Source organism: Ictidomys tridecemlineatus, chromosome 3 (genome assembly GCF_052094955.1).
Source record: "Ictidomys tridecemlineatus isolate mIctTri1 chromosome 3, mIctTri1.hap1, whole genome shotgun sequence".
Lineage (NCBI taxonomy): Eukaryota > Metazoa > Chordata > Mammalia > Rodentia > Sciuridae > Ictidomys > Ictidomys tridecemlineatus.
In genome coordinates, this window is record NC_135479.1 from 159,530,898 (window position 1) to 159,555,666 (window position 24,769).

At 35.2% G+C, this 24,769-nt stretch overlaps 1 protein-coding gene across 2 annotated transcripts in view; it reads left to right on the forward strand.

Moving 5' to 3' along the window:
- Positions 1-21,152, forward strand: part of LOC144376422 (uncharacterized) — a 151,609-nt gene extending 130,457 nt beyond the window's left edge. For both annotated transcript variants that reach the window (XM_078044300.1, XM_078044299.1), the window contains 2 exons: positions 17,690-17,778; positions 21,027-21,152. In XM_078044300.1, the coding sequence (XP_077900426.1) occupies positions 17,690-17,778; positions 21,027-21,100 (163 nt within the window). In that variant the 3' untranslated portion in view covers positions 21,101-21,152. The remainder of the gene's footprint in view (positions 1-17,689; positions 17,779-21,026) is intronic.
- The last annotated feature ends 3,617 nt before the right edge of the window (positions 21,153-24,769 follow it).

Below are 24,769 nucleotides of genomic sequence, written 5' to 3' on the forward strand. Positions count from 1 at the left end.
ATCCTTGAGTGCTGCCTTTCATCTATTCTTCTGCATCTACTACTACACCAATATGGTCATCTCATCCTACAAAATACATCCTGAACATGACCACAACAGGACCATAGAGCCCCCAATACTTCTATATGGTTCTATCTCAGCAGCCTTCCATGTCTCTCCATATTTACTCTTTTTCCTTCAATTTGTTTTCTACAAAGGTGACAGAGTACTTTTTTTTTTAAGAATGGAAATCTGATCACATCACTTTATAACTTAAAACCCTGCTAATGGATTTCCATTATATTTTGCACAAAACCAAAACTTCTTACATAGTCTATTTTGCATGGTCTAATTTTCTCCTTTTCTAATCAAATCTGAATTGTTTTTTCTTCTCCTTCCTCTGATCTAACAGCCTTCTTCTAAGTTTCCAGAAATGGGAAGATTTCTTCTAACTTAAGGCCTTTGTCTGCCCTCTTTTTTCTGGAAAGCTCACTCTGCTGTCCATAATGTGACTGGATCCTTGTCATCCCTCAGGTCTTGGCTGTAGATGATCATTTTCCTATTATTTTAAAATTATCTTTAACCACACTTTGTGATTTATCTTCAGAGCATTTTTTTCAGTAATGATAATACTTTTTTCAGTAATGATAATATACTAGTTCATTCTCCATAACTCTAAGCTGACTACTAACTCCCCAAGAAAAGGTGCTGCCATCTTTTTTCTTCATTGTTGTATCCCTCTAACACTTGACATAGTAACTGGCACCAAATTATGCTAAATTAATGTTACATCAATGAATACTTACACAGATGCTACACAATATCTTTATTAAGACAGGGTAATATGGGGCCAGATTTTCCTGAATTCAGAACCTTTTCTCTTGTGTGATTATAAGCAAGCTACTATCCTCTTTGTGACCAGTCTCTTTATAGGTAAAATGAGGTCATAAAAGTACCAAACATATGGGGTAGTTATGTATTATATGGAAAAATTCCTGGCACATAGCAAGCATAGTGTGTTAGCCATTATTAGAGGAGAGGAGATGGATATAGAGAATTGTTCATGTGGATATAAAGAAAGAGGGTGGTGCATTCCTGTAATCCCAATGACTCCAGAGGCTGATACAGGAAGAATACTAGTTCCAGGCCAGCCTCAGCAACTTAACAAGGAACTGAGCTACTTAGATCCTGTCTGAAAAGTGAAATAAAATGGGTGGGTTGTAATTCAGTGATAGAGCACCCCTGGGTTCAATTCTCAGTAGAGAGAGAGGGAGGGAGGAGGGGGGGAAGAAAGACTGACAGACTGAAGGGGGGCGTTGGCACTGGTACTAGTACTGACAATCCAGGGGGAGGCTGCAGCAGCAGCAGAAGTGGAGACCAGGGGATATACCCCAGCAGGGGAGGGGACAGGTATTATAGCTAAATAAAAGAGACAGCCCAGAAAATGGAGCAATCCATATTCTGTCTGACAAAAGGAGCTCCAGGGAGAGTTTGGGGGTCCTTCTCAATGGCAAAGCAGTCATTATATAATTTTGCCTGTGGTTCAAAAGGAACTTTCACTGGCAGGTACAGACTGCTCCTGATTTAAAGGGATTCATTGAGTTTGTTTTTCTGTGTGAAAAAAAAAAAAAACCCTGATTAACCATCATAAGAGAAGAGAAATGTGAATACTTGCAGACCCGTGGTTTGCAAATTGCTTATAATTCTCATATTACTGTCTGCCACCAAAATACCTTGGCCTGACAAGATCAGAGCTACTGTCATCCTTTTACATTTGATTTTAATTTACATGAAATAATGTTCTTCCTGCTCCATTTCTCGCAATCCCTTTCTTCTCCTCCCCTGTTCATTTTTCCTCATCACTTCAAAGTCGTCCTTTCAGCAATGTCATCTTCTCTCGCTGTAATGTGCTTCACCTTTACACGTCTCATAAATGCATTATTGTCATTTCCAGTTTATGTCTTTTGCAGGCACACTTCAGAGCACTAGAATTAAACCTAGAAAAAACAAAGGACTCACTGTTTAATAGGCATGATTTCACTTTGGTTAGAAGACGTATTGGCTGTCATTTCCTGATATTCAAAACTTTTGTCTTTAAATTTAATTTAGAAATCGAGGGAACACTAGAAACTCATGGCTGCCTCCTGTTTGCCCTGCTTTCTTCCTTGTGTTTCCCCACTTTTCTTTCCTTTTCCATGTCTTTACAACATACTTGGTAATGAAGAAAAGATATGTTTTATTTTGTATTTTGACTAGTGGTTTGTGTACTTTTTATACCTTGAATCAATAGGTTTACAAGCAGCTTTTGTTAAAAAAAATTCTGCCCACACAATAGGCTGCATTGGGGATTAAATTTTTGCATAAGATCATTTACACTACTTGTTGTTAATATAAAATGCACAAACTCAAGGACAAGGTGTAGTTCTTTTTTTAGCTCAATAATTATGCACTTAGTAGCCACCACTTCGAGTCTGAGTAAATCATAAACTTGCTCTAGATAAATCATAAACTTGCTCTAATTTGGTAATCCTTTATAATTTTTTATGCTTGCACCAGCACTACACATTTTATAATTTATGGCCTTCGTACTTATTCTGCTTTGAATTTGGAAACATTAGTGCTCTGTGGTAAATTCAAATCTCACCTCTTACCAAAGGACACCACATTAATAATATCACATGCTGGATGTTGTAGCCAAGAGACTTTGCCTTCGCTATTTTTTCCCTGATAGATGATGACCATTCTTCTTTTGAATTATCACATTCGTTTAAGACAAGGAACTAATTACGCTTTATATAACAGGAATATCCTGTGACTAATGTAGTGCAGGATATTCCTGTTAAATAAATGATAGTGAGGAGAAGATTTTCTCCTGCAAAATGTAATCTCTAGAATGATTTAAATGAAATGTGAAGATGTGCTCATGAATACAGTTGCTTCTTTAGCTCATGTAGATATCTTATTTCTACCACTGATATGCCTGAGCAATTTATACTTGGCAGATTCTCAGTAAATGTTTCTTGATATTAATGGTTTTCTAATCCTGACTTTTGTGCCAGCTTTTGGAAGATTTGCATAGATTTTTGAAATGTATGTATATGTGTAGATATGACTTTCTGTTTTCTGCAGTGATATCATGGCTGGCAACTTAATACTTGTGTGTGGATGTAGCCTGGCAAGATTATAGTCCCATCAGTATTCTTTGCCTTGCTGCATATGGATTCATTTCTACATCCTGGCTTGCAATCCTTTCTTCAATAACACAAAAAGCTTCACTTCATTCTTTCAGGGCACATGCTTTGCTCCTCTGTTGGAAGTTTTGTGAGAATTATAAATTTACTTTTCTATTTTCTGTGTTACAGATTCTTTTTCAGTTCACTAAAACTGGCTGTAATTTTGTTATATTTTTCATGTCATACATGCTGTGTATGCTATCCCTTCCCACAGAAATGTTTGTAAAAATAACAAATTTTCCATGTTACTGACTTTGGTGAAACTCACGGCTGCTGTGAAAGAGAATCACAAAAAAAGAGAATGTACTCTACAGCTGAGCAAAGAAGGTGACCTTAGGCAGAATCCTGGGTTGGGAGTGGTGGTGATTACTGCTTCCATTGATTCATTGATCTTGCATTTAAAATCTTTATACAAGCACTTATTAATTGCCTGTGATGAATCAAGATTTATTCTTGGGACTTTGTTTTGGTCTTCACTACTGCTTAATTTCTTAAAGAAAATTTTATTTTATAATTTAAGGAGGATTTGGTTTGATTGGCCCCATACTCTTTACCTGGTTACCCTTCATGGTTAGACTGTATGACATCTGTTGCTAATCACAGTGGGTTGAGATGCCTGGTAGCACTTCTGTAGGGTTCTAGTTGTCACAGCTATAGGAAGTGAACTGCAACATCCTTCTTTTTTGACCTTCTAGTTTTTTGGTGTTCAGTCTAAAATTGGATTTGATGCTCTATCTGGTTATTCATGGCTTCCTTGCTATATGAAATATCCTTCACTCCCTACTCCAAAATTCTATGATTCTGATAACAAACCTCCAAAGCAATACCAACTTTTGGTCATGTATTATTTATTGAGAATTGATACTTGATGTAGCCTACATATTTTTGTTTTCCGTAAGCAAGTTGTTATTTTGGAACAGTATGCATCATTACAGGCAGAAGTATTGTATCTTTAAACAAAGTTTCAGGAGTAGAGTTATTCACATGTATATAAACTTTCAGATAACTCGGGTACTATGTTATATTATTGTTTACAGATTAGTTTATGTAAGCTTTAGGATTAAGACTGGGACCAACATCTAGTATGTCACATTTTTGGTCATGAGGGAATGAACTAATAAATTTAACTTGTTTCTGAACAAAGATATGTCTAGTATAGTGTAACACTATGCCAATTTTCTAATGCTCTTTCCTCAATACTATTACAGAAAATGTCAAGTCACTTATATTCTGACTACCATGTTCTCCTCATTCCTTTGAGAAGGAAACATATTGACATACATATAAGAAAGTATAAAATAAGTATGTTGACTCTAGAAGTGCATCTAACTACCAGAGCATTTATAGTTGATATTTGGCCCACAGTCCCAAAATTCTGATCATGGTATCACATGGAGTTTTCTAGAATATAAATTCCAGACTTAGTCCAGAGTGATGCCTCTCAAACTAATGGGTATAGTGGTTCACCTGGGGACCTTGTGAAAATGCAGATTCTAGTTTTAATAGCCTTGGTGTAGAGCCTAAGAGTACATTGTTACAATTTTGCACTTGAGCCAGGCCTAGAGCAGTAGAGCACTTTGGATTTTAAATATAAGAACCCTAAGTGTTATGGATTTGGAATAAGATTGATCATTTTAAATGCCTATGTAGAGGAATTAAACCGAAGGTGAAGGCCTTACCACAGATGTTCAAATACTGAGTTGATCCACTCAAAATTCTCAAGCTGGAATTCTGGGAATACTAAACTGTTCATATTGAACATCACTGATGTTACACAAGTCCTAACATTACTTTATGACTTCTCAATTTCTACAGAAATGTATAGAGACAACTTGGATGGATGGAGAGAGCACAGGAGGTAGGAGCAGAAGAACTGGGGTTAAGCCCAGCTTTGCCTCCTCCTGGTGCCATGAGCCTGAACAAATTATATATCCTCTCTCAGTTTCCATTTCATCAAGTATTGATTGACAATAATAGTAGTAAGTTTATAGGTTTGCTTTGATATCAAATATGAGAATTATATAATACTGTTTTATAAATGAGCAGTGCAATGCAAATATTAGTTGAGGGTCCTTTAACCAAGAAATTATGATTTATATTATATCAGAGCACTGGTCTTCCCCAGAGTCCTCAAAGTTTTTGCAGCAAACATTCTGCCTAAGAATATAGATGTGTTATTGTTTCCCCTAGATATTTTCTATGTGCAGTCATGATTATAATTCTAGAAGTTAAAATAGAAACACATTATTTTCCTTAAAAGACCAGCATTGTCATTACCTTTCCAACATTTTGGGAGAAGTGCTGGGTGGCTGTTGGTAAAGAACTCTGCTTGGTTTTCTGAGGCGGTTGAAGTGGGATTTTAAGTTATCCAACTTCAGAGAACTTCTTGGTCAACACAGAGGTACATTTGGTCTGAAGAGAACATGCTGTCCTCATCCCTAAGGAAGAAGCTGGCCCACAGGCAGCTTGCATTTTAATTGATTTCTCAATGAGTATTGACTGTAATAAATCTTATGCCAAGTGCTTCATGGCACCTGTCAGTGATAAGTGAGAGGAAAGATATTAAAAGGTTAACACTGGGCTGGGTTTGTGGCTTAGTGGAAGAGCACTTGCCTCCCATGTGTGAGGTACTGGGTTTGATTTTCAGCACTGCATATAAATAAGTGAATAAAATAAAATAAAGATCCAACAACAAGTAAAAATAAGAGCATTTACCGAATGCCCTCTGGATGAGAATAATAATGCTTGTGTTTAAAACTTGCAAATTGTCCCCACAGATTCTATTTTGACACATTTTTTCTTTCAATGTATGCCCTTTTCAATGAAAGTCCATCCTTGAGGAGCTTTGATTCATCATTAATATATTACAGACCTTAGGAAAATTTTCATTTTGGGTAGCCATGATATATATTTGAAGAAGGAAGGAAGGAACAAGAGGAGAGGGAGAAGGAGAACTGAGTGGAGGGAGGAAAGGAGGTAAGGAAGAAAGGAAGGAAATAGAATGGTAAATACAAAAAATATTGTTGTAATTTTCCAGAGAACTAATTTTGACTTCATGCCCAAGAGCAGAGGAAATGGTTTAGTGCAACTAAATATGTCAGACATTGTGTCAGGTTCTTTGGAGTTGATATCTCACTTAATTTTTTAAAATGTACATCAGTGCAGCCTTTGAAAAGCTCAGTAGCTGTTTTGGCATGTGTTTAGTTTGACATGGTTCAAGTTTTTTTTTTTTTTCAACTTTAGCCATCTTTTCATGGCTATCATTTCTCTTCTATATTTAGAATACTTGAGGATTTGTCATGGAAGTGTATGTTATACTAGGCACCCAAGGTCTTTCTTTTAAGACAGAGTTTGAAGCAAATAGATGACACTTTCCATGGACATATATTTGTATGGCTTCTCTCCTTGCCAAGCAGGTTTCTTTTGGTGCTATTAGATGCATTGCTGAGCAGCACAGGCTTGTTGGTTCAAGTGGTGGATGTGTGGAAACTAGTCATTTCCAGACTAGTTCACAATGAGTAGAGAAAGGCAGCAAGTTGTTTCTGAGAGTATGCAATAAGGGATATGTAGAGAAAATAAGCTTTACTTGTCAGAAACATAAGGCATCTATTCTATCTGTTCTAGTGAGTAGTAAATCTATGTCTATATATGAAGAACTTAGAAATATGAAATAAAACAACCAGCTATTAGTTGGTTAATAATCAACTGTTCTAGATTTCTTCCTGCTTGAATTTATATATAATATATTTTATGTTTAATCATATCCAAAGCCTTACAAAGTACTAGTTTTACCACAGTAATTTTTCTAATGAATATATAAGCATCTCTTGTATTGAGCATATTAATTACTTATATGCAAATGATTTAAATACTTGAATAGTTTGGCTTAAGAAGGATAAACATTATCTTTATAATCTCATATATGATATTCATTTGCTGAGCAAACCCTTTTCTGATGGATTATATGAAAGCAAACCTTATAATCGACTGAATGCAAAGTATCCTAAGTTTGAGAAAACAAATTAATGAGGATTTTATGATCTTGAGTTCCAGACCACTTCACCACCTGATCCACTATGGGACTGTAGTGCACCATGAGTTTCTATGAGTGACTGTTATTTTCATATTGATTATTTTCCTCTACCAGCTTTGAAATTAATCTCTAGATAATTTTGAAAAAATAGAATTTGCCTTAGCATTTAGACAATCAGGTGACTCATTATAATGATATGGTGACAGCACCTTCATTCTCTTAATATTTATGTGACTAGATCTTTTAATACCTTTGACTCTCAAGGCATCCTGGGTAAGATTTCTCATGTCTCAACGTATCACCTACTCATTTTAGGTTTTCTTAAATATGAAAAAGTGGAATTAGCATATCTCAGTACTGGCAAAACTTTTTTTGATATACAAATCCCAATTTCCAGAAAATTATTTGTTTGTAACATTCTTGTACAATGAGAGGAATTTTCAGTATATGGCATTTTCTTTTTTCCCCCCAAGGATATGCCTTCATCTCAAGGAAGTTCAGACTCTTGGGCATGTTTCCCAAAGTGTGTTCTGTATAATACTGGTAAAACAAGATATTTATAAGTAGGCTTTATAGTCTTTTTTCAAGTAAACCAAGAAGATTTTAGATATTATACATTTACTGAACAAGTATTTATTGCTTGGTAATTGGTAGACACAGTGCAAAATGCTGTAGATAAAAAGCTGGGCAAAATGGCTATAATCACTGCCCTCATATTACTTGTGTTCTATTAAGGAGAATAGACACTACCACTAACTTTACAGGTGTGTAACATCTAAGATACTTGTAACTATCAAAAAGTATAGGACATTATTGTAGATTGTTCGAGGATGCTTCTACACCATTTTGGAGAGTCTGGGGACTAGAGAAAGTTTTCCAAGTAGAGAGGGAAGATAAAGCAATGAGTAACTGAAATGTTGTGTTCAGAGGATTTAAGGTAAATAGAAACACCTTGTATGGGGAATTTAAAGAAGGTTAAATGTAGTGGAAGCACACCCGAGGAGGCTATTGAGATGAGCAGAGGCCAGAAGAAGCCAAGGACTAATGGTTTTACTAAAGACCATTTCTGAAAGAGATTGACATGATCAGATTTTAATTTTTCAAGTAGTACTTTGGTTGAAGTATGGAGATATGAGTAGAGGGGGTGTTATGCATTGGACTGTGTTCCACTAAAATTTATATTCTGAAGCCCTAGCCTCTAGTGTGACTATATTTGGGCACAAGGCCTATAAGATGGTTATAAAAGTGAAGTAAATTTACTTTATCTGTTAGGATTGGTATCCTTAGACGAAGAGAAAGAGACACTGGAGCGCTTTCTCTCTCCCCCTCTGTCTTTGTACATAAGAATATGTTGCTAGAAGGTGGTCATTTGCAAGATAGGAAGAGAGGCTGTGTTAGTCAGCTTTTTGTTGCTGTGACCAAAATACTCAACAGAAACAGCTTGAAGGAGAAAAACTTAATTCAGCTCAGAGTTATAAAGGTTTTACTCCCTCCTCAGCTGGCTTCATTACTTTGAGCTTGAGATACAGCAGAACATTATGGAGAAAGGGCATGGTTAGGGAAAGCTGCTCAGCTCATGGCAGCTGAAAAGCAGAGAGAGAAAGGAAGGGCCCCTAGGACAAAATACACTCTACTAGGGCAACCCCCAATGTCCTGCTTCCTCCAACTAGGCCCCACTTCCTACAGTTTCTGTCATCTCCTAGTAATCCATCCATTCAATTATTAATCCATTAAATGGATTAATCCACTGATAATTAATTATAAGCCTCATGACCCAATCTTTTCCTAAAGGCCTTACTTCTTGGCGCTTTTGGGATCAACCCTTTAAGTACATGAGTCTTTGGAGGATAGTTCTGATCCAAACCATAACAAGAGTCCTCACTGGAAATAAGATTTTTAATCTCTTAGATCATGGACTTCCAGGCTCCAGAACTGTGAGAAAATAAATTTCTCTTTTTTAAGCGTACCTAGCCTGTGGCATTTTTGTTATGGTAGTTTTAGCAGACTAATGTAAAAGAAACAATGGATATGGGAGTCCTGGGTAGGGGTCCACAGCAGGTTATTCTAGTAAGACAGATTGGTAGTTGTCTTAGAATGATAATGGCAGATACAGAGAAAAATGTACAGAAATGCATGACTTGTATATGGAATTAACAGGATTATGTATAAAAAGCAAAGGAGGCTGGGCATGGTGGTGTACACCTGTAATCCCAGCAGTTGTGAGAGGCTGAGGCAGGAGGATTGTGAGTTCAAAGCCAGCCTCAGCAAAAAGGGAGGCACTGAGCAGCTCAGTGAGACCCTGTCTGTAAATAAAATACAAAATAGGGCTAGGGATGTGGCTTAGTGGTCTAGAGTCCCTGAGTTCAATCCCTGGCACCCAAAACAAAACAAAAGGCAAAGGAAAGAATGAGATTAAATTTTCTGACTTGTACAGGTAGACGAATGATTTGCACACTTTGGGAATCAACCAGAGAAGATCAGCTTCTGGCTGTAACCCCTTAGTACAGTTTTTAACACCTGAAGGTGTAGATGCCTTTGAATACACCAAAAAGTCAAATGGGACTAGAGCTCAGAGGGAGAAATTAAACAATGCTAAATATGTATTGTTACTATTTAATTTCTCAGAACTTTAATATATTTAAATATATTGATGTGAATTTTTACTCTCTAATACAGGCTATAGTTTTTTGAAAGTTTTTAAACTTAAAGCTTTTTTTCAAATGAGAGTATTTCAGGACTAGTATTATATAACAATACATTGAATAATTGCTAATCTATAAGTATATTTTTAATCCTTTTCCTGCTGTGAGATCAATAGTCTTTTATTTTAATTAATAAAATATTTTTGGACTCACGATGACCCAGGTATTTGGAAGCTGAGGGATGAAATGGAGAAAGATTCAATATAGGAAATTTAGTTTCAGAGTTCTTCAGAGAGCATTGCCAATGTCCTTTAGCCTACCTGGTAGGAACTGAATCAAATGCTGAGTATAAAAATAGAACTCCCTTTGTCTTCTAGCTTACCGCCACTCTGTGTTCACACTCCCACCATCCCTAAGTCCTTTTGCCCTTATACGAGTTGCTGAGTATCTTTAAGAGACATACAATTCTCGAAGTTGAACTCCATCTTGAAAAGTTGGAAAATGCCTCCTTTGGATTGGCCAACCCCAAGTTTTCAAAGTTCTTTCTAGAAGACTCAACTCAATTGAGTGTTAGGGGCATAGCATTTAGATAAACAATTATATATATTATAGTCCTCCTTAGTGTTTTTAGAAAATATGAAGTCATGATGTACGCAACCTTTTACAACTGATTTCTTATTATACATACATATACACATACACATAATGTATATACATGTATTTTTTTCTGTTCCTGCTGTGTGATCAGTAGTTTTTTATTTTAATTAATAAAATACCTAATTGTATATAAATCTAACTATACTTTAGACTACTACATAATGTTCTTAGTATGATCATAGCAAAATATATTTAGACATTCAACTATATACAGCTTAAATAAAATATTAAACCATTCATGAGGCAATTTAGTAAGAGATAGAAGAAAAGGGGGATAAAATATAAAAATTGTTTTTTCCTCTTCTTTGCCCCAAATATCATATGGACTATCAAAAGTTTATTCATATTAATGATTTCCTGTTCACATTTATTTTGGAGAGTTACATGACTAACTTAAAAGATTTCTTGATGAAAGATTTTGTGCAAAGTTTTATTCCTAATGTGCAATCCTCCATGACACATTTGTTGTTCCAAAAAATATAATTTCTCACATTTTTAATGCATATTTACTACTAGGATAACTAAATTCAAATCTATTAATCCTCAACTTACCTGGAAAGGGTCTGTTTTTGGTAATTCAAATAGAACATAATCAGATAGGTACTTGCTTTTCTTTAGGAAAACTTTCCATTGACATGAAGTTTCCTCATGGATAATTTTAATTTTCAACATCTCCCTATTGGAGGTATATTTTATATGTGCTTATATCTTTCTGCCATGATAAAACATCATGCTAAAAATTTTAAACCTCAAAAATACCTATATTTATTGTCATTCAATGACCATTTGATTGTAGAGTTTTCATGTCACCTCAGTTTTTCAAAAGTTTTAAAATTTGAAGTGACCCCTGGGATGTCCACATTACTAGAACTGCTAATGCTGTGGTAATAATCCTTCTGTGTGAATTGCTTATGACTTCTATTTTTACTCTATGGCTGGTATGTTTTACTTTATGTTGTAGATTGTACTTTACCAGACTGTTTCTATGGTGTAGGTAGTTGTGCTCCTATGTATAACAAAATTGTTTGTACTCCATTTATCATATTCTACAAGCCAGTATCTAGATAGATCATGTATGTATCAGAGTGTTTAGTGCTGACTTCCGCCTTTTGATTAAAGAGCTATTCAGACTACTAGAATGGAGTTTAATTTAAATTCCAATCAAGCTTTTACTTCCTTTGTGATTTTTAAGTGCATAATATTATTGCATCTTGATAAAGAGAGTGTACTTTTATTTCTTATTTTTTCATGGAAACCAGTTGTATTTATTAATCTGGTTGGAGGCTCCTATTTCCAGTTATGTACCTGGGATGACTAAACTAATCATTTTCAAATAAAATAAATAATTCTATATAAAAAATTTAAATTTTATTTCCTTATAATATTTTTAGAAATGTGATTAAACTATTTATTAATAAATATGTATCTGAGTTATTTTTGCAAACTGAGATAAACTTTGTTTGAATCTAGCTTTCAATGATATCACCTGTGCAGAAATATTTAATGAGTAATTTATATTTAATTTAATTCAATAAGACTTAGGCACTTGAGGCCCTTGTGGAATGAACTTCAATAGTATTTACCAACTTTGAGGAACTTACTATCTGGTGGGGAAGACAAGTTGTACTATTTAGCGGATTATTGAAGTTCTGATGGAGTAGTATGTGTGAAGGTAGGGTGCCACACTAAGAATGAAGCATTTGATCAGAGACCTCTGGTGAGGCTGGTGCTTTATTAGGTTTAAGTAAGTGTGTCAAGATGATGAAAGGATAGGTGGTGAAATTCTAGGTCATTAGAGTAGAATAAACAAAGTCATAGAACAGTGAAGGTGTATTGTGGACTTGAGTAGGGAAGAGTAAGTGGTCCATGGTAAAGGTGGGAAAAGGAGGTTTAGAAAACCAGGATGTAGGATGTTAGATCTCTACAGAATAATTTGGTGTATCCTGAAAGGCTGAAAAATTAAAGAAAATGTTAAAATGTTTTACTTTACTTTTAGAAATGTCAAATAACATTCTCAAAGACATCCTTACTCCATATCTGACACTCTGACTCACTCACTTTCCCTATACTCCCTAGGGACAGGGTGAAGGTTGAGGTTAGAAGATGCTATATAAGAAATGGGACAGAAATCCCTAAATTGGGTGGAGTTTAGCATTGTGGTTTCCACTTTGGGCTTTCCTAGACTTCTTGAACTGCACAAATGGTAAAGGATATGCCAGAACAATTGCTCTAAGTCACCCTCACTTTAATAGGGCTCAGTCAACCCTGCACTGTGGTTGGGACCATTTCTCATGAAGGACTTTTCCATATTCAGCCCTGGGACTAAAGCCCCACTTCCAGAGATCTCCATGGAGAAGAGTCTGGAGAAAATTTCAGATACCTACTCCTTCTTACCTCTAAACTCAGATCATTGTACACACTATATACCTTGAATATACCAGGACAAATCTCATGCTTTCTGTCCTTATTTCTCAGATACTAAGATAAGCTTCAGACTTCTAGAGTCCAAATATTTTCCAGAGTCCTGAAACATCTTCATTGTGCTTTCTAGAAATCATGGCCCCACGGCAGCAAATACCCGATACATGACCACTCTATTACTGAAACATTTCATTCCTTTGTTCTTTTCTGCAGTAGAAGCCTGTTTATCCATACTCCTAACCTTCAGATCCGTAAGACACTTTTTTTTATAGGTCTTTAAAATATTTAAAGTTTTTCTGTCACAGATCTTATAGTTCTGGAACTGGAGAGGAATTTCATTATATAAAATTTCATTTCATATAATTTGCTGTCTATTATTTTGCTGTCAACTCAATCCCTGGGTTGTTCCCTTCCTTTTTCCAAAGATTTTCACCTTAATACATGACCCTTTCACTAACACCAATACCCAACTACTTCTACTTGAGTTGAATTTCAATTTGATGATTCTTTTAACATTTTATCTCCCAATGATCTTGTCTTTCCCTGTACTGCAACTCTTACTTACATAATATTGCTTTAAAGCATGTCTTTACAAATAGTTTACAGCTCTTTACAAATAGTTTACAGCTCTTTCAGTAAATTAATTTTATGCACTTCACTCTCTAGATAGGCTTGAATTCTGTGAGCAATCACAGAACTTCCTGCACATATGCTCAGTTTTGTTCCTATCTTGCTTCATTGAACTTACTTTGAAAAATCAAAACTCGTTAAAAGAGCTGTTTGCCTACTCCATGTTTGAATCAGTCTACTGACTAGAAGACAACAAACAAATATGCTCAAATATGCTGAATGGTCACACTTCCATTCATTGCAATGAATATCAAGTGAGTTTTTAATGCTACCTGGAAAGCACACTGAATTTTACAGGAATATCTTGAACTTTCTAATATTCCTGTTTCACACTCATATTCTTTCCCTTTCTCCTCAAACCTTGTCTCCCATCTGTAATGTCTGTAATATCTCCCATCTGTAATATTCCTCTTTCACTGAGAAAATGGAAGTATCTAAAAATAATGTCTAAGGACACCTATTGACTCAGGTTTTGTGCATATTCTTTGCATTTACACTCATACTAGGTTTCCATGTAAATCCAGTCCTTCCACATGTATACCAGATTCCAAACTTGCTTCCCTACATGATTACCTTTCAAAATGGTACCTCAAAGTTGGCACTTCGATAATTACATTGAATATGGTTAGGTAATTAGCTTACTTCAATAAATTTTGAAATATCTTCTAATAGATGAGTGAAGTGCATTTATATTTGCTATGTTTACTGAAACCTTAATATCTACCTTCATGTTTTTATTCATCATATTACTTCATTGCTTCTTTTGTCTTTCCTGGATTTTTTTTAGGTGCATTGACTTTGAAGTTTTTCTGTTTTTATTTGTTTGTGTATTTTCTAATTGAAAATGATACACATATTCTTAAGTTTCCTTTGTTACCCTAGCAGAAATATACAAAGTTATACTTTGCAAACAAATATTAAAATTAAAGCACCTAAATGCTCTAAAAGACATAAACTGTGTTTTCATCATTTTGTTTCTACTCCTGTGCGCAAATGTCACTCAGGTACCTCCCATCTTTATACACATTTGCACACAAACAGCAACAAATAAATTGATTAGTAGAATTTATATTTTGATAATATTCTTAAATATGGTTCTTATTTTATATGTTTTTTTTTAAAACTAATTGATGTTTAAATGTTCCAGTTACATTGAGCAATTTACTTAACATTTGTTTACTTTGTTCTGCAACTTCCTTCTGGCTTCTTTTCACTGCTGGAGCTGGGGTGCTCCAGTCAGTCTTTCACAAACATTTCTCTGGGACAAATATTCTGAGTTCTCATAAATCTAAACTATCCTTATATTAGTCTCACTCTTCACAAATAGTTCATCTTTTTATAGAGCCCTAGGGATGAAATGACTTGAAGGCTGGTCACTGGACCAGTTTTGCTGTAACTCTGAGCTCTAGAAATCTCTAGCCAGTTGGTCCTGCATGCTCTCTGAAACAGGGTCTCACACAAGTTCTTTCCACCTAAGGTAGATAGGGAGATGCACATTCGAACCTCACCTTGTGAGTGTGTATGTGTATGTGTATGAATAGGAAAGGGAGGCATGAAGCTCTCACCTGGCTGATAGAACACTAAAGACACAGAAAGTGCTCATTGTTGTAGGGAAAGTGAGAGGACAGAGCTACTAACCCATCAACCTCAGGTTATTGCTCATTTCACTTTCCTATGTGAACTCAGCACCTATAAGGTGCCTTTCTTGTTTATTTAATTAATTGTTTTGCACTTGGGATTGAATGCAGGAGCACTCAACCAGTGAACTGCATCCCCAGCCTATTTTGTATTTTATCTAGAGACAGGATCTCACTGAATTGCTTTGCACCTCATGTTGCTGAGGCAGGCTTTGAACTCTTAATCCTCTTGCCTCAGCCTTTTAAGCTTCTGGTATTATAGGCTTGTGCCACCACACCTGGCTGCCTTTCTTATTTTGATATGGTGGACATGCAACTGACTTTCGTACCTTCTCAACTTACTGCTTTTAAAACAAGTTTATAATATGAACACTTGAAGAGAGGGGTTTACTTAGTGGCTATGATCTACTACTTCTGAATAGGGCTTGAATCTCTTCAGATATATGATCTTTTACCCTAGCAAATTCCCCCCCTTTTTTTTGTCTTATGCTGCTTTTATTTTTTCATTTTATACAATTTCTTCTTTGTTGTTTGATACCACTTAGCAATCTGCTTATCTTGTCACTGAGCTCTAGTATATTTTGTCTTAATTTGGAGAAATGGTGAAGAGGAAGAATATACAGACAGATGATATTGATGGAAACTATCAGGAGAATGAGGAATATAATTACTGTGGTGCACAGTTATTGTAAATAAATTTTATTTGCTCACATGTTCATTCATTTAGTAATTATTTATTGAGGATCTGCTATTGCATAGTTCTAGGTTCTGGGAATAAATTAGTAGACAAAAAGTTAAAATAAATATAGTTTTGGAGTTTGTATTTTATCCAAATACAAATTGTAAAGCCAGAGATTATTATTTGAGTCAGAAACTATTTGTGATTTTTCTATCCAGTCACATAATTGTACTTTCTGAATTTAGCATTTGTTTTTCATTCATTTTCCTTTTTAATTTGCCATTGCTTTATGATACGGGGAATCTCCATGACTCATTGGGAAATAAATGTTTCATTAAAATATTAAATCACATTGCAGCCTAAATTATCTACTAAAAACACAAGTCTCATAGCATTAGCATATTGCTCAAAACTTTCATCTTTGTCCATTTTCTATTGTATAAATGGATATCCAGAACTGGATTATTTATTTATTTATTTATTATTTTTTAGTTGTAGTCAGACACAATACCCTTATTTTATTTATTTATTTTATGTGGTGCTGAGGATTGAACCCAAAGCCTCACATGTACTAGGTGAGCACTCTACTGCTGATCCACAACCCCAGCCCCAGAACTGGATAGTTTATAAGGAAATTTATTTCTTATAGTTCTGGAGGCCAGGGAATCCAAGGTTCAAGGGCTGAATCTGGTATGAGGATTCTTGCTGGTAGACTCCCAAGGCAGTATAGGGCACCAGTGAGACAGAACAAGCTAGCCAGAGAGAACTTGCATTGATAACAAAGCCACTGTGTGATAACACATTAATCATCTATTAAGTTAATCCATCTGTGAGGGTATAGCCCTCATGTGCTTTAAAATGTCCCAAGCGGTTCCATCTCTTAATACCTCACAAAGGAGACTGAATTTCAACATGAGTTTGGATGAGGACTGTCAAACCATAGCAACCATTCAGTGGGTTGTCATTGTTTTTGATATGGCCGCCAAGCCTGGCATGACATAGCTTCTGCCTCCTTTTCTGTATCCTTCGTAGTATACCCTTCACTGTTGGCCTTACCCATTCTTATTTTGTCTCAGTTTTCAAAGTTGTAACACTTCCCTCTGTTCTGAGGTTGTTAACTCAGCCTGGACAGTCATCTTCCTCTCTCTTACCACCTCTCTGTCTGCCCTGTTGATCCTGCTCAACCTTCCAAATCAGCGTACACATTCATTCTTTAGGAATCATTCTCTGAGGCCCATGGAGTCAAGTCCACTAATATCTTTCCTAATAGTCTTCTCTGATTTATCATGCTTATCACATGTGAAATGAAAAAATTAGTTGTTTATTATTTGTTTCCACAGGTAGGCTGTAAATTCTGCCAGGATGGGGACCTTACCTTGTCATTATCATTGTTTTATTCAAACAACAAAATAAAGATACTTTGGAAGTATTTTTTGACAAACTAATTAATTCAATCTTTTCAGCAAACCTTGTATGCAAAACACTGTGTCTGTTATGAAGTAATATGTCGAAGCTTCTATAGACTGGAATGAAGTCAGTCATGTTTTCTCTTGAATGAGAATACAAGTGAAGTTTAACCTCAAGAAAATGATGAAATGAACACATTAGGGTATCCTCTTAGATGCGATATGAATTGAGTTTTGAAGGAAGAGAAGTTCTCTAGTATTTTCTGATCTTTCTTATATTGATTTACCAAAATTGAACTGAAGAATAAACCAGGGGTCTCCTGGTAAAATGAGCACTCAGCTTTTGTTCCTTTCATTTTGTTTTACTTTTAGAAGGCCCTCTGGACATCTATCAAAACTACAAAGTGGAAAGTGGCTGCTTCATTTAAAATCATATCTTGCTGCAAAGGCCTCATATCAAGGTATTTGCCATTTTACATTCTTATTTTAATAGTTTTCCCAGCTTCAAAAACTTAGAGGTATAGATAGCTGAAGGCTCTCATTGTAAAATCCCTCAAGAACTAATTCTTTGACAATATTAAAACCTCGGAGTTCTAGCTGTCATAAGACTGTAAACTTGCTTTTATTCTTTTCCCCAAGGTTGATGAAATCACACTGATTAAATCAGGAAGGCCTTTGGCAATATGAGCGGACTCTCTGGTCCTTTAACAGTGGATAATTCCTTGGCTTGGCTGACCCTCTCTATGTGCTACTTGTACTTTTAAATTTAAAAGGCAATAAAAGTTTTCTGATTTTTATTCATTCTTCAGAAGAATAAGACAGGAAACCAAAAAGTAATTTCTTCAGAGGAAACAATGTCATAAAAGGACAAATTATCATTGCTTTAGTTTAATTCTATTTTGCTTATGAATATGGAAGCCAGTGGAATGGAGTTTGCAGTTTTCATATCGAGTTTAAAACTATAAACTTCATAGGTGAGATGCGTTATAGATTTTGGGACAAAATATGTACATTTTCATGTATGTCATAGGTAATATACCAAGAAACTATTTTTCTTATTTTATGGATAAAATCCCTTTCTTTGACATGTGACAGACTTTTTACTAGGAACACATTTATTTTGGTGAGTTATCAGTCCAGAAATGCAGCACTGGATACTTTAATGGCTAAATTAAGAATATTAACTATCAACATTTGTAAATATTTTTTAAATTTATAGAATAGTGTTTTGGGTAGCCTTGTTTTAGATTTGTTCAGGGAATATATTACCTATTCAATAGTTTGCCCTTAATTTTGTTTCAAAAAAGCTCTATGTATCCTAGCTTAACTGAGATTTGAAATAATTTGTGTATGACCAACTAGGTCAAAACCTTTTCATTTTGATGCTGACTTGGGGTGATGGTGTCAGGAATCACTTAATGACCTAAAGGAACCAGAAAAAGAGGTCAGTAATTATGTCTACATTGAAAGATCCCTATGTCTCTTTATTTATTAAATTGACCTATAACTCAAGTCAGAAAATTATTTATGTTCCATATGATAGCCTGGGGATGGTAAATCTTGATATCAGTATTCCCCTAGCAACATTCCATTGTTGTCTATTTTCAGTTTTGTGACTGTGGCATTCGAAACTTTGTGTAATTTAATTGTCAAAACTTAAGTATTTCAGTAATTTATTATTGGATCATTTACCAGGCAATTTGTTACTATTATCATGAAAGGAGTTTCTAGCCATGCAGGAACTCTCTGGAAGCCAAATTGCATTCAGGGACACAAATGTACAAATTTTAATCATATAATGCAAACGTCCTTGCATAGAAAGTTTCTATACATAATGAGATGAAAGAAGTGGAAGCACAGTTGCTACTGTTAATAAGCAGGTACTCTGGACCAACCTCTGAGGGATTTAAGGAGAAGGTTCTCTAATCCTCACAACTATGAATTGTAACTGCCATCCAAAACGCTTTCCATTCCACCTATGAGAAAGTAAGGTATAAATTTCTTAAATAAATTATCAATAATCATCCAGCCAGTGAAGAGAAGTGTCTAAAATTCAAGCTTACGGTCATTCTGTGGTAGTGCTTATCCCACTTCATACATTTTGGTGTAAAATTTTATGACATGTGCTTTTATTATGGTAGAATTTGCTTCTCTTCTCATCAAAGATGTTTTCTTTCATTGTATTATGTATCCCAAATCTGAACCATTTCTTACGAATCAAGTTGAAAGAATTTTTTTCCCCTCTCTAGTATTGTATTAAGAATTCTGTTAATTGATAATCAAAAATCACACCTTTTATTTATGAACTTTTCAGAATCTTTGTTTCAAGATCAGAATATATGAATTCCAGAAAAATAAGCTGTGGTGTTGGCATAATAACCAACCCCTCTCCTGCTCAGTCCCCATGTCCTGATTTATTATACCTGTTAGGTAACAGGGAAAAATGGGAGTTTGTAGATGTTATTTAACACCTTCAGATAGAAGGAAGATACCATAGGTCTATCTGGGTGAGCCCAGTGTCATTATAAGGATTCTTAAAAAGTCAGGCAGAAGAGGGAGTCAGAATTCCAGAGAAATTGGCTGGTGCTACTTGAGGGATTTTGGAAAGAGCTAAGAACCAAGGAATTCAGGCAGTCTCTAGAATCTGGAAAAGGCAAGAAAGCTAAGAGTCTCCAAAAGAAATACAGCCCTGTGCACCTGGATTTTATAGTTAGACTCTGAGCTCCAAACTGTAGAAACTGTAAGAAGTGTGTTTTGAGTAGTACACTATAGTATGAAACTAATGTAGATTCCGTCAATATAATTTTAATTTTAGTTGTAGATTCAGACCAGACTTAAACCTTTTCTACTCAGTGGAAACTTAAAAACCCAACATGGGGGCTGGAGCTGTGGCTCAGTGGTAGAACACTCTTCTGACACATGGGAGGCACTGGGTTCCATTCTCAGCACCACATAAAAATAAATAAATAAATAAATAAAGTATTAAAAAAAACATGGAAGATGTAATTCAACAATGTGGCTGAACCGGGAGAGCTAGGCTCCTTATATTGATACTACCACCACAGCAAATCACTTTTTTTCTTCTTTGAAAATGAAATCATGGCTTCTTTATTCCTGTTAAGTTTTTCTTTACTAGTGTTTTGATTTGGGGAAGGGAATTACACTTGAGGTTCCTCCTATTTAAGGAGTATTGTACGTAGATAATCTGGTAATATATGGACCCCAGTAGAGCTGTGAGTACACAGCAGACTTCCAAAATTGATCATACTCCCTACCCGGCTCCAAGACTGCTGAGAGTAATGGAAAGGCAGGCCATGATGAAACAGAATGAGAACTCTGAAGTACCTGCAATTCTTAGTCTCTGAATTACATTGTCAATACATTGGACACAAAATATTGAAACATCTGTCCATGGAGAAGATGATGCTTATTTTAGTGATCAAACAGTCACTTTTAATTATTCTCTTCTTCCTCAAAAATCTTGTCCCTCAATAGCTAGACTAAGAAAAGTGATATTTGACCTTCAGTCCAATCTCACTGAGCCCTTTGGCTGAGACCTTTCATTCTACTTCTCTGTGATTTAGGGCATCAGAAGAGGGGTATTTTTTTGCAGTCCTCTTAACAAGGGTAGCTGTCAAAGGTATTATGCCATATTGTGTTAGTCAGCTTTTTTTTTTTTTTTTTTTTTTTTTTTTTGCTGTGACTAAAGGACCTGACCAGAATAATTTTGGGAAAGGAAAAGTTCATTTGAGGGCTTATGGTTTCAGAGGTCTCAATCCATAGAAGGCTGGCTCCACTTTTCAGGATTCCAGGTAAGGCTGAACATCATGGTGGAAGGGTGTGGCAAAGGGAAGCAGCTCACATCATGAAAGAGAAAAACTCCACTCTCCAGATATAAAACATATAGCCCAAAGCGACGCCCCCAGTGAATCACTTCTTCCATCCATACCCTACCTTCCTCCAGTTACCAGTTACCACCCAGTTAATCCCATCAGAGATTATGTTAAGGCTATATATAATCCAGTCATTTCTCCTCCAAACTGTCTTTCATTGTCTCACTTGTGAGCTTTTGGAAGATACCTCACATCCAAACTATACACCATATATCACTTGCTTTAGATGTAGAATGTAATTTTCAACCTTCAAGTTTACTATTCCCTTTTTTTTTGACTAAAGAAACTTTTATATATTACATATGTGTATCTATTACATATGCCAATTATTTTATAAACAAGTTGCATATACATATAATACATAAGTAGTACATATATATGATAAATATCTTGTACCTCTTACTCATATTTTATCTCTTTGGTTTTGTTTTCCCTTTGAAACATTCTTGAAGTCCTCTGTCTTTCTAAATATCTATTTTTTTCTTTTACTGAATATTTGGTAGGTATGTATTATCATTCAAAATTTCTTTATTTTTGCATTTCTCTTTTTATTAATTTTTTATTTATATGATAGTGGAATGCATTACAATTCTTATTACACATATAGAGCACAATTTTTCATATCTCTGGTTATATACAAAATATGTTCACATTAATTCATGGCTTCATTCATGTACTTTGGATAATAATGACCATCACATTCCACCATCATTTCTAACCCTATTCCCCCTCTCTTCCCCTCTTACCTCTCTGCCCTGTCTACAGTTAGTCTATTATTCCCATACTTCCCCTCCCTACCCCAATATGAATCAGCCTCCTTATATCAGAGAAAACACTCGGCATTTGTTTTTGGGGGATTGGCTAACATCACTTAGAATTATCTTCTCTAACTCCATACATTTACCTGAAAATGCCATGATTTTATTCTCTTTTATTGCTGAGTAGTATTCCATTGTGTATATATACCACATTTTTTATCCATTCATCTATTGAAGGCCATCTAGCTTGATTCTATACTTTAGCTATTGTGAATTGTGTTGCTATAAACATTGATGTGGCTGTGTCCCTGTAGTATGCTGTTTTTAAGTCCTTTGGGTATAAACCCAGGAGAGGAATAGATGGGTCAAATGGTGGTTCCATTCCCAATTTTCTAAGAAATCTTCATACTGCTTTCCATATTGACTGCACCAATTTACAGTCCCACCAGCAATGTATGAGTGTACCTTTTTCCCCACATCTTCACAAACACTTATTGTTGTTTGTATGCCTAATAGCTACCATACTGACTAAATTAAGGTGAAATCTCAGAGTGGTTTTGATTTACATTTCTCTAATTGCTAGCAATGATGAGAATTTTTAATCTGTTTTTTTCTGGATTTCAGGTCTTATTTCTTTCAAATTTCACAATTTCCTAGATTCATCTATGATTTTTTTTTTCAGAAACATTTCAGAGGAGGTAAAATGAATTTTTGCATATCTGAAAATATATTATGCTGTTATTTTAATAGTATTTAGATAAAATATAGGTTTTATATCACTTTCAAAGAATTCCAAAGGTGGTTGTAGGCATTTTTCATATACAAATGCTGATTACAAGTGTCATATCAATTTGATTATTTTCATTTTGCTTCTCTATCAAAACAGAAGACAAAAATTTGAGTTTAGGTAATTTAGTGTCAAAATCAGGAATTAGAAGTGAAAAAATGAGTAGAGGAGGTTGAAAAGGAAGAAAATTCAATTTAAGGGTGTTTTATCAATATGGCTGCTTTGAACAATGGGGGACTCAATTCCTCCAACATATTCTGAGAAAGGGTACCTAATAATTCCCAGAATTTTCTACTGAACATACAGGATGCTGGAGTATTGATACACAGGCTACTTCTTCCCAGTGTTTGTTTATTTCTCCTTAGGGTCATTAAATTTCTTCCCACTGACCTTTATTATTTTATGATATGATCCATGACATCAGAGGCGTCTCTATCACGCCTTCTACTATATAGATCTTTTGATGTCCCACATTTAGTCCATTCAATTTATGATATTTTGAGGAGATGACCAGTTGAAATTTTTATAAGATTTAGTATAGAAATCTGAGTGGAACAAAATGTAGTTCCCAATGCTGCCACTTTGTCCAAGACCATGGTAGATAATCATCATCTCTTGTTTCTATCACTCATGAGATTTTCTCTCATCTTTCAGCCAGCATTTTAGCTGGTTTAAATTGCTTGCCTGTTGAGATGATCAATAGTTTAATATCTGAAAAGTCAATGAGATTACCCAGAAATTCTTCCCTGAATATGAACTATGTATTTATAGATAATAAGCCACTAAAAGTTTTAGTGGCTTAAAAATAATACTGTGTTATTTGCCTAGGCTCAGCTGGATGGTTCTTGTTTGAGATCTCCTGTTGCTGCAGTCAGATACAGACTGGTCATCAAAAGGTCTGGTCTCAACCTACTGAGATGCCCAAATTCAGGTTCAGTTAAGGTTGTTTGCTGAAATACCTACATATATCCTTTCCATGTATATGACTCTCACTTATGCCAGCTGAATTATAAAAATATGCTTTCAAAGAGATAGAAATGGAAGCTGCCAGCTTTTTAAGGTTCCATGATTTGGAACCTGGCATAGCATCACAGGCACTGTATTTTATTAGTTAATGCAATCACAGGGTCTGCTCAGATTTTTTTTTTTTTTTTTTTTTTTGGCATTGGGGATTGAACTCAGAGGCACTCAATCATTGAACCAAATCCCCACCCCTATTTTGTATTTTATTTAGAGACAGGCTCTCACTTAGTTGCTTAGTACCTCATGTTGCTGAGGCTGGCTTTGAACTCACCATCCTCCTGTCTTACCAGCTGCTGGGATTACATCCAACCTTTTAATGAGAGTACTGTCATTTTCATAGAAAGAAACTATGTTTGCAAGTAAGTAGCTCTCATAGCCTGCTTTCAATTTAAATATCCAAAGACAGCTTTTCCTTTTGTTTTGCCTTAGGTGCTCTCCCTGTCAGTTTTAGTTTAAGTTGATATCATTCCTTTAAAATATTCACAAACTTTCTGCATATCAAATTATAGTTTCTTCCTCTAGACGAGGGGCTCTGAAATTGATTATTTTGCCCCATAATGGACATGTAGAAGATCTCAAGACATTGCTTTTCTTTTGTTGTGTGGTTCTAGCAATGTACTCTAACATGGAGCTGTATCCTTAATCCTTGAAATATTTTGTATAGTCAAGAGAGGGGATCAGGGGTGCTGGCATATAGTCGGGTAAAGCATAGGAACATTGCTAAGTATCCTACAAGGCACAGGACAACTATTTTTATTTAGTTTTATTTCCAAAATGATTTTTTTTTTTACAATTCTTGTATAAGAATTGAGTTTGCATTTTTCTTTCAGAATAAAATACATTGTTCGTTGGCATCAGTTGCTGGCATGAATTTCTTCTGGTACTCTGTAGATGTTTCCCTGCAAAGCATCAGACTTTATCCTTATCTAGATATGCAGACTGCAAGCTCATTGTGTACTTATGTTTGTGTATTCAAGTGTATATGTGCCAT